A 17772-nucleotide genomic window follows, 5' to 3' on the forward strand; every position below is an offset into this window, starting at 1 on the left:
TGTGCAGCCTTTGGCTTCCACTCAGGGTCAAGGCCCCATTGGCGTGAACTCCCCCGCATTCTGATTGTGTGTGCCCGACGCCTCATCAGAGAAGTCCCGGGCCAGCAGGTAGGAGGTGTGGCGGGCCGTGTCAGACCCCACCGCCCAGTGTGGCAGGTCAGAGCCTTGGGACCGGGGTGTCACCGCAGTGTCTGGAACAAGAGGTGGGCCAGATGGTGTGGAGCTGGCAAAAGTCCAGTGTGGCACCACCTCGATACCTAAGGACGGGACTAAATGTGGAAGCAGGAGGCTATCATTTCCAATAACCCCGTCTTGCTTAATGGGTCAGTGAAGGGTTTTTAAAGATGGGATGCCTTTTGCCTGGTACAGAATAAATCTCAACTAGTCGGTGGGTAGGTGGGTGGGTGGGTGGGTCTAGTTCAGCTTTCTACAGAATCTGCGTGTGTCAGGAGTGGCATTTCATTCCTGACCTTCTAGCCGCTGGGATGAACCCTCATTTGTGAAAGCAAGTCCAGGACCAAGCCGGGGTGAGTGGCGAGTCTTCTTCGTGGGGCGGAGGGTGGCGTGCCCGCTCCTAGAAGGCAGGTGTGTGTGCAGGGCCGGACCAAAGCGCTGTCTGTCACCTCAGCCCTTGGCTGAGGACACCATCGGTGAGTTATTGATGACTCATAGGTGATCTCATAAGACTGGCTGACTACATACACTCCCTTCTGTTTTTTAATAGAAGGAAATTAGCTTCCAATGATGAGAGAACAGATCCCCCCCCCCCCCATTGTCTATCCTCTCACCTTTGCAATCTACTAGTGTTCATGCACCAACATCTACTTTTCTTAAAAACACAAACCAAGGGGAGCAGAAGCTCTGATTGGGTATTTATTGCATCTCCATCTGTGTCGCAGGAAGTGTGGTGCCCCCTGCGCTGCCTCCTGCAGGGGGCGCTCCCAGTTGAGCGGCAGGCACCAGGCCTCTCCCCAGCCTCTGCTCAGAGGACAACCGAGAGGCGGCTCAGGCCCACGGCGCCCGGAGCAGGTGTGCTGTCATTTCTCTGGGGCTCTGTCTGGGGCCAGGGTGTGGCTGGCCCCCACGGGACCAGGTGACCTCCCCAGAAACCTCCTGGTTCTCCCGTGTGCGGCGGGGGGCAGCACCTCCTCGCTGTTCTCCTCGGAGCTGGAGCCCAGGGAGGGCGCAGAGAGCACTCCCTGTCCACCGTCCTCGCAGGGGTGTGGGGGGCCCTGGCACTCCGGGCTGCCCGGCGACGCGAGGCTCTGGTTGAAGAAGGCCGACGCCATGCACTCGGCCGCCGTCTGCTCACAGGCACAGAGCAGCTGCTCGCACAGGCTCCGGCCCACACCTGCGAAGGCGGGAGCAGCCTGAGCCATGGGCCCCGGAGCTGGAGCCCCCGTGGCCTCCGCCCCCTCTTGAGCCTCTGGGCAACCAGCCAGCATATCATGACAATAGGACTCTGATCTGTCCCCTGTGGGCTCTGGTCCACTTCAGGCCAGAATGTCAGTGTTTCGGTCTGCGTTCCTGATCTGGTACCTGTTATCCCCCTGCCTCACCTTCCCCCTCAGCTGACCCCACCCTCTCTCTCTGCTGGCCAGACAGAGCCATATGTCGACCCTACGCTGCCAGGAGCCCCCGGAATGCCTCGGTTTCCTTTCCCTTTTCCTGGAACATCCACACCAGCACGGCCTTCGGAAGCCTGAGCTCTCACCTCACTGCTCTCCTGCCTTCTCCATCCTCCCTGCCAGACCCTGCAGGCCCGCCTCCTGTCAGCAGTGTGACGTGAGGGGAGGGATCACTGACTTGTCTCTCTTCCCCCCAGGCTCTGAGGGACTTGAGGCAGGGGTCCTGCATGCTCTCTGGGTCCCAGTTCCCGAGGAAGGGTTGCTGGGTGAGTAGAAAATTGAAGGGAGGGAGCTCCTGGGAAGGGAGAGGCACGCGTGATCCTACAAGGAGGTGCGTGCAGAGGAAGGAGGGGCGGGGACTTGGGGCCCCCGGAGGCTTCCCCAGGAAAATGCAGGCGAGAGCTCTCGTGCAATGCAAGAGGAGCCGTTCCTTTTCAGCTGCAAAGCACCTGGGAAACGCATCCACTCAGGTGGATGAGGAAACGGAGCCAGAGAGCGCCCACAGGCCAGTGCTGACGCCTCGCTCTGCTCTAAGAGTGATGCTGGGGGCGGGGTGGGGGGGTGGCAGTTCGCAGCCATCCCACCTGAGGCCCTGACCGCCACAGAGGCGCTCCCAGCCTCCAGGAGAGAGAGGAGCTGCAGCCCGCCCGGCCCTTGAGCCACGGACACCATCCTGCCGGGGCCCCGGAGGGTGTCACCGGAAAGGCTCTGCTGCTGAGAGAGGAGGCCGCTGCCTGGTGGAGACAGCTGGAGGTCTGAGGCAGTGGGGTCCTACGTCCCAATGCAGCCCAGCACTGCCTGCCTGTGTGACCTTGGACCTCGGCCCCACCTCTGACCTGGGGAGCCAGCCTCCCGGTGCTCTGGCCTGGACGGCTGTGAGGATGAACTCGCGCACACAGCAGGAGCTGGGAGCGGGTGGCACACGGTGAGCATGCAATGCGCATGCTTTGTAACTGTCCCATGTGCACCCACCAGCCCCATGCCCTAGGCGCCCACGTGGCCTCTGACCTGGAGTCTTCTCAGTGGACTAAGGGTCTAGCATGTGCCTGGCAGTGAAGACGTGTTAGGCCCGTGATGGATGAAGTGCTGGGAGAGCGTCTACACCGAGTGTGGACATGATGCTGTGCTGGGTGGAAGGATGACCCCCGGAGAGGCCCACACACTCACACTTGGGGGCGCCATCCGCGCACACCACCGGCGGCCGAGGCAGCCTCCCGCGCCGGCAGCCCAGCCTCCGCACCTGCTGCAGGCAGCACCGGTGGGACCAGCAGCACCTGCGACCAAGGAGAAGCCTTCACTGCTGGCTCCCAGCCGCCCCGGAACCCCCCAGGGCCTCCTTCCCGTGTGCACGGCTGGTTTCTGCACGCCAAGTGCATCACATGTGCTGGCTCCGGCTGACCCCGCACAGGAACCTAATGTGAAAATCCAGTCCCCAGAAGGTAAACACTGAGGAGCTGATTTCAGCGTGGCCTCTGGCCCAGCACATCAATGAGACCCACCCTGTCGCTCATCACAAATGTCCTGCAGCGTGACCTCCTCAGGTGGCTGGTCTGTCAGGCTCTGCCCCTTCGTGGGCAGATGACCTCCGATGAGGCCGAGCCTCAGCCGCTCACCCGGAAAATGGGCCCGTGACGTACGAGCCACCCAAGTGAGGCAAGGCAGGCAGCGAGCTCTCTGTGGACCGAGTGACGGCCCAGGAGGAGGGGGCTCTCGCCTCCCCCTGCAGGCAGTGTCGATGCCATTGCCAGCCATCGTGGAGCACCTACCTGTCCAGCGCATCCCTGGGTTCACCGCGTCCTTCTTGCCCACAGTAGCAGCCGTAAGAGTCAAACTCCTCGGGGCACCGGGCGGTCAGGCAGAGGAGCATCTGCCCCAGCTGCGGCGTCACCCGGGTGTCCTCCCCCGCGCCCAGGGGCAGGCCGGCGGACCTGGCACAGGCTGGGAGAGAGGAGGACTTGGGCAGCCAGAGTGCCAGCGCGGCCTTCCCAGGAGAGCTCCCCGTGGCCGCAGCTGTGCCAGGAGCCTGCGTCCTCCGCCCCTCCCCTCTCCTGGAGACTGTCCTGTGCCCAGGCCCTGTCTGGGATGGTCGTCTCAGAAGTCTTTCTCATCGGCTCTGCTCGCCCAGGCTCCCCGCTACCCTCCCTCCCCCCCCCCCCCTCGGTGCGGGGGCTCATCAGGACTGCAGATGCTCTTGGGCCAATTTACTACCGAGCGGGACCCAGCAGCCCGGGCACCCGGCCATCCTCAGAGGCCGGCTGGCTTCGCAGATCAGCACGCCTGTGGGCTTTTCTCTCACACCTTGGTTTTCTGCCTCTATTTCTGCATCTCTCCCCACCCTGCTCCCCCTCCTTCATGGTCCGGGCGGGAAGCACTAAGAAGGCCCATTCCGCTCTCCCCACATGCAGCTGCTGGCCCAGCCCGCATGGCGCACTGGAAGGCAGTGCCAGCGCCGCCTCTGGGTCCTGCTGCCCGGGGCTCGCGCAGGTGCAGGGCCTTCCGGATGCACCTGAGGACGGAGAGCCCAGGTGGAGGACTACTACGGCCCAAGTGTTTCCTTCTTTCCAAGAAACGGTGGCATGGACGGTGCTGGTGAGCGCTGGCCCGGGCCTGCCATTTTCAGCCCTGCCCCCAGCCCTGGGTGCCTGCAGGCCAGCCAGCACACCCTCTCCCAGTCTCGTCTGCACCTTCCCGTCACAGCGACATGCCGAGGTCAGTGTGGCAAGGGGCCTTGTTAACCGCCTAGCCAGAGGCGCTCAGGCCGGGCGGGGACAGGCTCCTGTCTGCCTGCGGCTCACCTTTCCCAGTCGTCCGCTCAGGACGGCTTCTGGCGGATGGCCCGGCCAGCCCCAAAGATGTCATGCCGCCAGGGACCACGGTCACGCCTCCAGCTGTGGCAGCAATCTCTGCGGACCCTGAAAATGCACAACTTGACCGTGTCCAAGAGGGTCCGAGGAGAGATTTGCGGACGGGAACCAGATCAGGGCCGAAGGCAGACATATTTGGGAACGAAGCACCAGACTGGGCTTGTGTCAGAACTGTGTCTCGGGGACCCGGGAATGCTGCATGGACCCCCTGAGTCCAGTGATAACCTTGAACCTGACAGGGTCCTGGCTAGGACCCTCTGGATGACACCTGATGGGTGAGAACTGCCACCCTCAGCCTACCTTTGTGTCATGTCCACGCCCATGCGCCGGCCCAGTGAAGTCCCATCACAGTGCCCACAAGTGAAGGAGCAAGAATGATGGGGAGATTGACCCGATGCCAGTCACAATCACATGGGCAAGCAACACCGTTCAAACCCTTAGCACGCTGCCACAGCTTCCGGCCACGCTCGGAGTTAGGTGTGCGTCTGCGCCGGGCCAGCACGGCCCGCTCCCTCACAGGCTCCCTGGCACCGTCTGTCCCCTGCCTCAGGCTCAGTCAGCACCACCTGCCCTCTCAGCTGGAGGCAGCCGGGGCTCCATCCCACAGGCCACGCCTCCAGCCCAGTCTGATCCAGACAAAGGAGCAGCAGTGGCTGGTCCCCACCGTCTGCTGCCCAGCTCCGTGCCCAGCACTGGGTGAGGCCTGGGCATCGTCATAGGTACGCTTGGGGAGACGGCAAGAAAGCATCTTCAGATATAAAAGTGCTCCCTCTGCAATGTGAGGTGGCAGCTGGTGTGCATGGAAATGAGATGGAGCTCTCTCTTTTTTGCACGGCATCTTATAGGTAAGTTTCCCTTTCTTTCCATGAGTGGATCAGCCTCTTACTTTCATTTGTCTGCTCTGTAGGGCTCCACAAGTAAACTGGCTCCCTGACTTCTTCCCCTTGGAGTTTGGTATCCTTTCTCCGGCTCTCTGGGACACAGCTGATCTAAGGGTGTGTGGGGGCAGCAACTGCTCACAGGCGGGGGCAGCCGAGCGTGCTTACCTGCAGGAGTTGTCCTCACGGCTTCCGTGCCCTCCTGGTCTGGGAGTGATTCTGCTCCTGAGAGAGAGACAGGTAAGTGTCAGTCCCAGCCTGCCCACCTGCTCCCACAGGCAGCTCCCCGCACCGGGCACCGGAGGCCATGTGGTCTTGGCTCTGCCCCTGGCCACCTCCCCGGACAGCTGGTGTAGGTGGGGGTCACTGCTGAGCCAAAAAGAGACCCCAGCTGCACCATCCTCTCCCTCACACACACACACACCAGGCTTGCTGGGAAACTCAACTGCAGTGAGTCTGTTATAATGATTTCCTCTGGGCTCTATCAAAAAGTGGCCACGGGCCTGAGCACGAGTATTTATTTGGGTGGCATTTCTCCAGTTGATTCTATTCTGTCCTCTGAAGGCCCCTCTGCTTACTTGTCCTGGAGAGAGTGGTCAGCTGACTCGTCCTGGGGGGTGTGGTCAGCTGGTCAGCTCTGGTATCAGCAGACACTGTGAAGAGAGAGAGACCAACCAATTATCAGCTGTTCCCCTTCAGTGGAAGAGGGACCAGATTGGAGTCAGTCCTGTGTTCAGGCCAAGGAACCAGCGAAAGGGAGAAAGAGCCGGTATTGGCCCTGATGGATCAGTCCTTGAGGAAAGACCCACTGGAGGCCTCTCGAATCCCAGCCCTCCCACTCAGCTCTGTGTCCTGGCCGCCTTCCTTCTCCATCTCAATTTACCATTGTAACGTGACGGTTACAGCAGTGACTTCATAAAGCTGTGTGAGCACTAAGAAGATTAAACATTTCAAGCAAGCCGTCTAGTGTCCTGTTGTTTGATGGTATGTGCTGATTTTTAAAGTTCCACTAGAATTTCTAGAAGATGGCAGCCCAGAATCTTCCCACCCTGTCATGTGATCCTCTGTCACCAATGAAGTTGGGTATAATCATCCCTTTTCAGGGGTTGGCAAACTAGGAGCTGGCCCTTGACCTGTTTTTGTAAATAAAGTTTTATTGGCACACAGGCACAGCCATGCAGTGATGGGTTGTCTACGGCTGCTTTCCTGCTACAGTGGCAGAGTTGAGTCGCTGTAGCAGAGATCCTGTATGGAAAACATTTAGTATCTGGCTCTTCCCCGAAAGTTTGCCGAACCCTGCTCTGTGCAAAGGTGCAGAGGTTGCACCACGCTCCCAGAGTCACACAGCTGAAAGCAGAGAGGCAGGATTCCATCCCACATCCACCCAACTCCAACACCATCGCTTCATCGTGGGAGGGAGCCCACACTTCCTCCCCCGCTGTCCCACCTGTTCCCTTCCCGTTCTGAGGGGAGGGCATTGAGGCAGGTAGTCCAAGGCTGCAATGGAAACGAGGGCGTTGGGGCCGCACGGCTGGCCTCTGACTCACCTTCCCCCGAGAGGGCCCCCAGGCTGGCGTCTGTGGGCTCCGCAGGTTCCGCTGGAAAAGAGCCCAAGCGGCAATGAGTGACGGACACCTTGTCCACACCACCTCCCAGGATCTCAGCCCACAACGGGCGGGGCGGGGACTGCGGGGCCCAGGGAGGAGGGGCTGCTTCTCTGCCTGAGGGTCCCGCCTCCACCTCCCAGAACACAGGGTGCCAACCAGGCCCCAGCTCAGAGGGACTCCGGAGGCTCTGGGTTCTGGAGAGGGTGACACTGGAGCACAGGCCGTGACCGTGAAAGGGCTGCCGAGCCCGAAGGCCTGGCTGTGGAGCGTGGTGTCCTGACCCGCTGTTCTAAGTGGAGGCAGGTGCAGAGGAAAAAGACCGCTGGGCTTGGGAGACCTGGAGATGCAACCCACACCCCACACACATGCCCCTGCCCACATGCATGCACACACCACATCACGTGTGTACACCCAGAAATCCACCACCCACACCAGCTCCCTCTAAGCCCTGCAGGACTGTGTCTGGGAGACCCCACAGAGGGATGCTCAGTGGAAGGGCACTTGAACTTCCCACCCGCGGGCACCCATGCTGGTGGGGCTGGGAGAGCGTAGGAACGTTGGCGAACATATAACAGGTGCCTCCATCGGCTCCATTAGTCGTCCGGCCCCTCAGGTCCGAGGAGCAGCCGCCTCCCTCGGAGGCCTGACCTCTGGGCAGGAGGCTCGGGCTGTCTCTGCAGAGGAGCCCTCCAGAGCAGCGGGTGTGGGATGTGAGGTGCTGGACTTGGCACCTGAAGACACGGGCACCCCCGCCAGCCCACCACGGCACAGGGCCAGGTGCTCCTACCCGCAGGCGGCGCCAGGCAGAAGGCGGTGTCCAGCAGGCTCAGGGAGGAGTTGATGGTGGACTGGGCCAGGCACTCGATGGCAGCCTTGTCGCAGGTGCACAGCAGGTGCTCGCAAGGGTCCCTGGACTCTGCACGGACCGAGGGCAGAGCCCCTTGGAGTCCCACGAGGACATGCAGACGCCACAGCTGAGCTCCCGACCTGCCAGCCAAACCCCGCGCCCCTGCAAGCGTCCTGCACCTCCTCGGGGTGTGGGTCCCTCTGGCCCACATGCCCTCCTGCGCTCACACCCCAGCCATCGGGCCGTCTGATGGGCTCTGCTCTCCACAAAACTCTAGATTCAGCCACGTCTCCCCCTCTCCGCCTCGCTGTCCTGGGCCGCCCCTTCCCTCTCCCATGGGCTGCATGGGTGGCCTGCTGACCCCCTCCCTGCCTCTGCCCGGCTGGGCATCTACAATCCTTTGAAAACTCAGGTCACACCATCACCACGTCTGTGCTTGTGCTCGGACCCTCCCAACTCAAAGTCAAAGCCACGCACCCACTCCCTCTCCGACCTCCTCTCCTGCCTCACCCCAGTTCTGACCCACTGGCCTCCTTTCCTCAAGCGCCAGGCCCCTCGAGCCTCAGGGCCCAGGTGCTGTTACGTCCACACACGTGGCTCTTCTCCCGGATGCGCCTCGCCAAATGGCCCTCTCCACCCAGCCCCCGGGCCCCAGGCGACGCTCACCACACGTGATCTTCTTGCTGACGCAGTTGACATCCGTGCTGACCTTGGTGGCGTCTTGGATACAGTCCATCTCGGCAGCCTCCTCGTGGCACCTGCGGTGCTGGAAGCAGCAGCTGGGGGTGGGGGAGGGTCAGGTGAGAGTGTGGGGGGAGGGTCAGGAGGGAGGCAGGCAGCCTGCCATCACCCCGTGCCTCCTGCTGGTCCCAGTGGGGTCTGACTCAGACATTGGGGCGCTCGCTCTCTCTCTCTCTCTCTCACACACACACACACAAATATCAGAAGTATGTTGCCTGTGCAGCAGGTGCTGCTCTCATCAGGAACCTTTGCGTTTGTGCGGACTGAGATGTGGGCTCTGTAACTTGCCAAGGTCAAGGCCGACCACAGCCTGGCTGAGACTGTGTGGCCAGGTGGCACTGGCACACAGGACATCAGTGGAAAAAAGGAAAACTATACAGGCAGCGGGTGATCTTGGGCCAGTTACCAAGTCCCTGACACAACATAAGGATTTGGGGAATTCGAGAAGCATCCATAGGGATCCCACCATGCGTCAGGCCCTCCGTAAGCGGTAGCAGTTATTTCTGCAACATGCCCTCCAGAAGCCCGGAACCCCGTCCCCATCAGCTGAATGGTGTAGGTAATTGGAGCTGAGCGTGACCCAGAATTCTGCCGGTTCCTCGCCCTCCTGCTTGGATCATCCTTTCTGGGCCGGAAACTGATGAATTACCGCTTCATTTCCTTGACTTCCCGGTTTGCAGGGTGTTAATCACTGAAGCGCCACAGGAGGGCCCGAAAGGAACGTGTTCCCGAAACGGCCCTGGCACCGCGCCGGGCAGAACCAGCCTCCCCTCCTGAAAGTCGGGGGCAGCTCCCAGGGCCGGCCTGCTCCTGGTCCCAGAACGGGAAACTGCACCCTCGCTTGGAGATTTGAAGCTGGAACAGTCTGTGTTTTAATTCCAAAGCCATTCGTCCTTGTTGATCAAGGACACAGCGCTTTCTAATCAATGCATTTCTCATCACTGAAAAGCAAGGGGAAGCTGACCACCTCATCATCGGTCAATTTATGAGCCCCACATGCCAGGGGCTGCGGGTACAGATAACCGTGCCTGAGCAGACCCTCCCTCTCACGGGCACTTCTACTCCCTCCCATCCCCACCAGGCTGACCCCTTTCCAAGGTGGGGGCGGGGTTGGGGGTGAGTGGGGGGTGGGTGTCTGTCTATGTTAAGCACAGAGGTCACGTAGGGGTGGTGGTTGCCACATGTCTGTGAAACTGGACAGAAGCCTTCATCATCTTCACCCCTGGCGGCCAGAACACTCCTGAATTAAAGGATTGTCACGTTCTATGCAGAAGAGCCCTGGGCGGCTGGTTAAACCCAGCTCCGGGTTCTAGCTCGGGGTGCCCTGTGGGCAGGGCGGGTGGCCGCTGGGCTCTGCCTGTGAGCAGGCAGCCAGGTGGCCCTGGAGCCGGGGACCCACACGATGAGAACCAAAAGAAAAGGTTTGCCTACAGGCCTGACACAGGCTCTCGGTAAGGCCCTCGGATGCCAGCGGAACACAGATGAACCGCGACGTGAAGAGGAGGAAGCAGTCTCCCCGCGGTGAGGCCCAGAACCAGACACCGCCCGGCCCGTCCAGGGAGCTGCCTGGGTGTGCGCTCGGCCCAGTCCCAGCCGGGCCGCCCGGCTCCGGCTCCCGCTCACCGGTCAGACTCGTCCACGGGCAGCCCTTCCATCTCAAAGCGGCAGGCGCAGCCGTAGTCCTCCAGGTCCCGGGGGCAGAGGCCGGCCACGCAGCGCAGGCCGCTCACGAACTGCAGCAGCGCCGGGAAGTTGGTGAAGACGGCCTGCAGCCAGGTGAAGTGGGAGCCCAGGCAGTCTGCGGGGGGAGGGCAGGGCGGGCTGGAGCAGCGTCCAGGAGGAGCAGCCGGGACCGCCTGCGGCTGGCACCCCCGGTGTCTCCTCAACCTGCGAGCACCTGTGAGGACTCGGCACTGTGGTCGGCTTTAAAGTGAAGCAGGCTAGCCGAAACCGGTTTGGCTCTGGATAGAGCAACGGCCTACGGACTCAAAAGGTCCCCCCAGGTTGGATTCTAGTCAAGGGCATGTACCTTGGTTGTGGGCACATCCCCAGTGGGGAATGTGCAAGAGGCAGCTGATGTATATTTCTAACTCTCTAGCCCTCTCTCTTCCTCTCTGTAAAAAAACAATAAAATATATATTTTTAAAATAATAAAGTGAAGCAGGCTGATAAGCCGGGGCCCTGTTGCTGCCCACCTCGAAGCCTCTATCCCTTCTTCCTCTCCAGCGGAACAGCCTTCTCCCTGGTCCCTGCAAGGTCACATGATCACTCTCCGCTGGCCGTGGGCACCCCAGGCTTCCAAGGTGGGCTGGGGCTGAGCGTGGAGCCCCGATTTGGCCCAAACAACGTCAGGGGAGCCTCTTAGAGGCGTGGGCTGTGGGCTCCATCCCAAGGGGGGGCGTGCAGGAGGCAGCTCGCTGATCAATGACTCTCTCATCACTGCTATGATTGTTTCTATCCCTCTTCCTCTCGGAAATCAATAAGAACGAATATTTTAAAAAATGCTTTTGCAAACAAAATTGGCAAGAAAAACGGTGTCCAGTGCTTTGGCTCTAAACCGCATGCCCACCCCCTCTCCAGTGGCATTCTGACCGCAGGACCGTTAAGGGCTAAGCGGGTGACCCCACCACACTGAAGTGCAGGGGTTACACCAGGGAGCGGGGACGGGGGCGGGGATCTAGAGTTCCCATAAGGACCAGTTCCACCCAACTGTTCCACTGCCTCCTACCTCACTGAGTCGCCCTCCCGTGTTTCATTTCCACCCGCCCTCATTATAGACAGGAAGACATAGAACACCCTCCACTATGAAGACACATTGAAAAGAGCATGAAGAAATGATTCTGTGCTGATGGAAAAGCCACTCTAAGATTGTGTGGCCCAGCTGGTGTGGCTCAGTGGTTGAGCATCGACCCAGGAACCAGGATGTCCGTCGCAGGTTCCATTCCCGGTGGTCAGGGCACGTGTCTGGGTTTCGGGCTTGATACTGAGTAGGGGGCATGCAGGAAGCAGCCAATCAATGATTCTCTCTCCTCATTGCTGTCTCTCTCTCTCTCTCCCCCTCCCTTTTTCTCTAAAAATAAATAAAAACATGAGAAAAGAAAAAAGGTGTGTGTGTGTCCACATGAACTTATTTGACAGCCGACAGGGCGCCTGTGCTCGGTCACATGCTCCGGCAGGCGCAGCCTCATGCCCAGCGCCAGCCCAGCAGCTCTCAGCACCTCCGCCGTGTCCACCACGGGGTCATCTGAAGTTTAGTAGTTTTAGTGATCAGTGAGCGGAACCACTACGATGATTGACAGCTGCCTGACAGCTGTGTTGCTGATAAATGGAACACTAGACTGACTGGGGAGGAGGGGACTCAGCTCTGGACTGAGAAGGACGCCCAGCCGTGTGGCCTTGGTCAAGTCACTGAACTTCCTTAGACTCAGTTTCCTCTCCTGTAAAACGGGTCCCCCCTTCACCTCCTGGCCAGGCTGGGTCAGGACCGACCTCTGAGGCTCAGCACCTGGTCCCACCGCGGGGTGCTCCTAGGAGCCCCGGGAGCCCCAAGGGCGGAGACCAAGGTCATGTCCTTCGATTCCCACACACACGTGTGCTCTGACACCTGGGGCGGGGCGGGGAGGGAGGGGCAACACGCCATTTCAGATGGGACTTACCGAAGATCTCGGTCGCACTCTCCACGTTTTTGAACATCCCATCGAAGAAGGTGGCATCTGAGTGGAAGGAAGAGAAACATGAGGATGGGGCCGTGGTTTCTCCCCGTCCCTGTCCGGGCCCTGGGTGAAGAGCAGCTAAAACCCTTTCTTTCTCTAAAGATTTGACCTGGGGCTAACTTCTAGGAACACGGGTTGTCATGGAGACCTGATGGGATGAAACGGGACCTCTGTTACTAGGCAACATTGCTCAATGATTTAACAACAGCAGCAAAAGGCCCCTGGATGGGAGGGGGGACCCGGACTGGCGGGAGCGATGGATGGACTGTAAGCAGCCGGGGCCTGGCTCCTGCCACAGGCCTGTCCCTCGGGGCACCTAGAAGTGGATGCCAGGCGGCTGGCACGGGAGGCACAGACTCCTATGGAGAGTGAGCTTCTAGGCACCCAGCCCCCACCCCAGGCCGACCCCGGGCTCCTGGACTTGCTGTCACTGCTGGCTCACCACTTCCCGGCCGCGACCCTCCTGAGGGCCAGGGTGGCCTGGGAATGTGACGGTCTACCTCACCCCTCCCGGTGGGCACAGCACCGCCCATGGGGACCATGCCGTGCGGAGGGAGGCCATTGTCATGGGCTCTGGGTGGGACTCATCATTTTGATTGTAGGGGATCACACACACACACACACACACACACACACACACACACACACACACACGGTGGGAGGGAGCCTCCTGTCCAGCCAGCATCAGCCAGCTCTCTGCCCTCCTCCTCAGCGAGGGCCACAGGAGCACCTCCTGAGACGTCGTCACCTAGGAAACAGACATGTGTGGGTCCTCCCCCGGGAACGTATGGACCCTATGGTCCCGTGAGGCATCGTCTCCCGATGGTTCTGCCTCCGGGAGACCCCAGCTCGATGGGAAGCTGAAACAGTCACCCTATAACCCTCTGGCCAGACCACCGGCCTCCTGTGGTCTGGAGGCCGGTGGTCTGGCCAGAGGGTTATAGGGTGACTGTTTCTCCTGTTCGCCCTCGGGAGACAGTTGTCTCTGATGGGAACCTGCTAGAGCTTCGTCTCTAAGGAGAGACGATGGCGGGTCAGACTCGGGGCTGCTGCTGAGGGGGAGGCTTTCGATTTCACTGAACCCCTTTGCCTGGTGGCCTCAGGCGTGCTCCTCAGGGTCACGTCCTCTGCCAAGCCCCAGGCAGCTTCCTGCCCGCCATGCTCCCGGGGGAGTTCAGGAGTACTCACTGAGGTTTTTGGAGAGGCCTGGGGGCAGCTCGTGGGGACGGTGAGGGGTGTCCAGAGGGTGGCTCCCTGTGAGGAGGAGAGGGGAGTGGTATGAACGTGCCACAGCCCGCCGGCTGGAGAAGGCCGGGATAGCAGCCGGAACAGCAGCCGGGATGCACGCAAACCCAATCCGGAGCGTATTTCCCCAGCGCCTGCCGGGGGCTGGGGGTCTGTCATGGCGCCTGAAGGAAATAACCAGAGTTCCCAGCAGGAGGGGCTGGGACTTCGGTTCCATGTGAGATCCCATCCCAGAGCCCACCGCCTCAGAGACCATTAGAGAGCGTTAGCCGCCAACAGCAGGAATGATACAGGAACTGTGAGCACTGCCGGCTCGCCCCCGTGGCTCAGTGATCGAGCCTCGACCTATGCGCCAGGAGGTCACGGGTTTGATTCCCAGTCAGGGCACATGCTCAGGTTGTGGGCTCCATCCCCAGTAGGGAACATGCAGGAGGCAGCCAATTAATGATTCTCTCTCATCATGGATGTTTCAATCTCTCTCCCTCTCCCTTTCTCTCTGAAATCAATAAAAATATATTTAAAACAAATATTGCCGGCACCTTGACAATTCCCTCGCCGGCATTCCCTTGTGCAGCTGGTCACGAGGACCCTGTCACCGACATGTGCTAACGGGATGCTGCCTCCCCCCCCCCCCCCCCCCCCACCATGCACGCTCCTGCCTGCGTTCAGGGTATCGGCGCCCACACATCTGCATCAGCAACCTGGAGAGTCACCCCGGGTTTCAAACTGCTTCTCTCAGGGCTGGGCTGGCACACGCACTCAGTGCAGACCCCCTGCCTCTCTCACCACCGGAGAGGGAGGAGGCCTCAGGCACATGAGGAGGAAGTTCACAGAATGACGCTCCATAGTCGGTAAACAGTGGCCCTGAGCCACATGTGTCAAACACACGGCCCGCGGGCCAAATCCAGCCCGCCAGGCCTTGCAATGTGGCCCGCACCGCGCTGTCATCACTGCACTCCGCTGACAGTTTATGACATTGTCAGTTTATGACTGTTCAGTAAACCATTCGGCCCACGATTTAGGCTGGATTTTAGATTTTGGCCCCTTCTCTGATTGAGTTCGACACCCCTAGGGCCTGAGCGATGGTGACTCGCATTCGGACGGTCCCTGGCTTCCTTCTGCTCACATCACCCCGCTGCCCTCTGGAGGCAGGGATTATCAGCAGCAGGATTTTGTAGACAGCTAGAGGCCCTGTGCATGAACGTTGTGCAGGGGTGGAGGTGTCTCTCAGCCCGGCCTGCGCCCTCTCACGATCCTGGACCCCTCGGTAGGGTCCCTAGGCCTGGCCGGTGATCAGGGCCTATTAGGGCTTTCCTTCCCCCAGCTGCCAGCAGCTGGCCCCACCCTCACCCCCACCGCTGCCACTGCCTGCCATCCGTGTGCGCTGTCCTCCCCTCCCCTCCACCGGTCACCTCTCTGTGGGTGACAGGCATGGGGTGCGATCGCTTGGCTGGCCTGGGCCTCCCTCTGTGGGGAGATTGCTGGCCAGCCCCGCACACCCGCTACAGCATCACTGGCGCATGGCCTGGGCCTCCCTCTGTGGGGTGATGATGGGGCGATGGTGGGATGCCCCCGACCAATCACGTCGCACCCGCCTTGGCTGGCCTGGCGCCACTGTGTGTGTCATAGTGTGCTCATCCGAAAAGTCGTCTGGACGGTCCTTCTGCTGTTCGGTCGTTCGGTCGATTTGCATATCACGCTTTTATTATTACAGATTATTGCAGATGAGACTGAGACCCATGGACCACAGGCTTTCCTTGACCTGACCCCTGCTTTGCTCCACCCAACCATCTCCTACTTGAACCAGCAACTTCTCTGGGCGGTTGGTCCTCTCCGCCCCAGAAAGGAGGGCTGGGGAGGAGTGCGGGAGGGTGTGGGCCTGAGGGCAGACTTGGGGCCTTATGTAGAGGTTATGCTGTGGTTTCAACTGACAAGCTTCTGGGTAGCAAGCAAACCTCTTGTTCTGTCCACTAACGTGGGTCATGGCCAAGATCAATGGTCAGTGATGTTTGTGGACCCCTGCCTCACTCTCACTGCTTCCATGGAGGGGAGGGTGTGTTAGTCTGAGTTTTCCTGAAGGTGGGACGGACAGAGAAGAAGGCCAGGTAAAGACTGACCTCAGTTACGACCGTGCCCAACCCACTGGGGGAGGAGAGTGGGCTGGGGTACGAGAGCTGCACACACGTGCGGACGAGAAAGAACGTTGGCCGCCACCCAAGACGCAGATTCAAAACCAAAACTCCAAGCGGAGCTGCCGCTAACCCCGCTGCCAAAAAGTGAACTGCGGCGACCAGTTTGGTGGCACAGGACCCCAGTTTAGAACGGGGGGAGGGGGATTGCAAGTTTCTACCTTTTATACTGGCCACACCTACAAGAGTGGGGAGGACGGGGCAAGGCCACTCCCAGGACAGCAGCAAAACAGGACAGCGGGCCCTGAGCACAGGGGCGAGGGGGAGGGGTGCTGCCGGTGGAGGGACCACCCACCGGCCCCCTTGCCTGTGCCGCCCGCCACTCCCCCCCCCCCCCCGCCCCCATCACCTGCCATGCGCTGGCAGCAAGCTCTGGGAGAGGAGCCGCACCCAGCCTACAGCTCCTGGCTCATGTTTGCTCTCCGTCGCTCATTAGACGAGGAGATGGCGCAGGAGCAGATCAGAGGCAGTTCGGGGACCCCTCCCGGGGATCAGGTGAAGTAATCGTACCCCAAGCAGGAAGGCGGCATAAGACGCCACACTCACCTGCACCCGGGGCCATCAGCAAGCCGAGGAGGAGAAGCGCGGCCATCATGGGGAGCTGGGCGGCCTGAGGCAGGACAGGAGCAGCCTCCTGGGAGAGAGGGCAGCGGGTGTGAGAGTCTCCTTCCCGAAACCCGGAGTAAGAACCCACAGGGGCCCTTGTGCAGAGGCAGAGAGGGCGAAGGAGAAAGCCTGAAAGTCTGGCCCCACGAAGCTTTGCCCCTAACACACACTCTGCCAACAGCCCCTTCCTCTCCCTGGTCCTCTTCCTGAGGGTGCTCCCCCAGCATCCCCAGGGGCCAGCTGGGCACTGACATGGCCTCACTTCTGGGCAGGGACCGAGGCTCCCTGCGGGGCCCACGACGCCCCGGACACAGGATGCACACTGAGGCCAGCCCGTGCTCGTGACTCCCCCAAACGGCCCCACCGAGCACCAAATCCAAAATATCCAGCCCGGTCCTGAGGCACCGGACACATCGCCATTTGTGACTCCTGCTGCAGGCCCTCAGCACACCCAGGCTGAGCCAAGGAGAGGGAAGCCAGGGCAGCCCCAGCAGTGCTGAGGGAGCCCCGATCGGGGATCCGGGGGGACACAGCCAGGGCTGCCCCCTCCTGGGCACCCAGCACCCACCCCCTGGAGGTCTGGTGAGGGGCCCTCGGGTGGGGCTGTGCCCACGGGAGGGAAGGTGACTTTGCCTCGTTTGCACAGGAGGCCGCTGCTGCAGGGGCCCTGGGGGAGAAGGGGGGTGGAGTGCTGTCCAGGGGACCGAGGGGCCCAGGCCTCACCTTGGTGACACCCCAGCCCTGGCTCCCACACCATCTCCCAGGACCGAGCCCACAGGGGTGGGGGAGGCCCAGAGCGCGCCCGTCCGCTGGGCACACCCAGTGAAGCTCAGGCTCTGCCTTCGGGGGCGCCCTCAGCCGGGTGGACACTGCCTGCAGCCCATTCCATGGCGGTGACATGCCCACATGGAGGGCCTCATGAGAGTCGGGAGGGGAAGAGCTAATCCTTGTACACTCGGCCCCGCCTGGAGCAGCGGGGGTGGGGAGGGAGCGGGGAGGCCGTGATGCAGGATCACCTCCCACACGCAGGCCGCACTGAGGGCCCCAGTGGACTCACCTGGTGGTGAGCTCACCGCCTGTCTGGGCCCCCATCCCGCCCAGGAAGTGAGGCCTGGAGAGGCCCCAGCTGGCACCTGGGGGCATTGCCGCTACTTGGACAAGGCTGGGGTGCCCTGGGTTGCTGGCTGCACCCTGGAGCAGTGTTGGTCTCAGACAGCCTGGGAGCAGCCGCTCCCCCCAGCCAGCCCCTTCCATCCCCTCTCACCCCCCCACCCCCCGGCCATCTTTATCTATTCCTCCACTTCCCTCCCTCTCTCCTTCCCTCTCTCCCGACCCCCTTTGCTTCTTTCACCCAGTTCTACCTTTAGTCTCCCTCTTTGGTCCCCACTCCATCAGGAGAAGGGGTGCCTACCGTGCAGGTGGCCTGGGACGAAGCTGGATGAAAGGTCCTTGCG

At 61.0% G+C, this 17772-nt stretch overlaps 1 protein-coding gene across 1 annotated transcript; it reads right to left on the reverse strand.

Annotated features, from left to right (window-relative positions):
* Positions 1 to 429: 429 nt before the first annotated feature.
* OC90 (otoconin 90) lies at positions 430 to 16385 on the reverse strand. The gene is made up of 13 exons (XM_084864291.1): positions 16259 to 16385; positions 13467 to 13532; positions 12222 to 12278; positions 10189 to 10363; positions 8491 to 8603; positions 7765 to 7893; positions 6918 to 6968; positions 5949 to 6023; positions 5539 to 5595; positions 4373 to 4540; positions 3395 to 3731; positions 2796 to 2902; positions 430 to 1351 (listed from the first exon to the last, which is right to left on the reverse strand). The coding sequence occupies exons 1-13, from the start codon at positions 16305 to 16307 to the stop codon at positions 1038 to 1040; spliced, it is 1698 nt and encodes a 565-aa protein (XP_084720417.1). The 5' UTR covers positions 16308 to 16385; the 3' UTR covers positions 430 to 1037.
* Positions 16386 to 17772: the final 1387 nt, after the last annotated feature.

The sequence above is a fragment of the Pipistrellus hanaki genome (genome assembly GCF_964339955.1).
Source record: "Pipistrellus hanaki genome assembly, chromosome: 17".
NCBI lineage: Eukaryota > Metazoa > Chordata > Mammalia > Chiroptera > Vespertilionidae > Pipistrellus > Pipistrellus hanaki.

Excerpts from the sequence above, each read along its gene's own strand:
- OC90 (XM_084864291.1), bottom strand. The coding sequence starts at position 16,307 with ATGATGGCCGCGCTTCTCCTCCTCGGCTTGCTGATGGCCCCGGGTGCA. Across the intron at positions 10,364-12,221 it reads GAGTGCGACCGAGATCTTCG|ACTGCCTGGGCTCCCACTTC; the intron begins GTAAGTCCCATC and ends CTCCCCCCGCAG. Across the intron at positions 1,352-2,795 it reads CGCGGATGGCGCCCCCAAGT|GTGTGGGCCGGAGCCTGTGC; the intron begins GTGAGTGTGTGG and ends CCGCCTTCGCAG.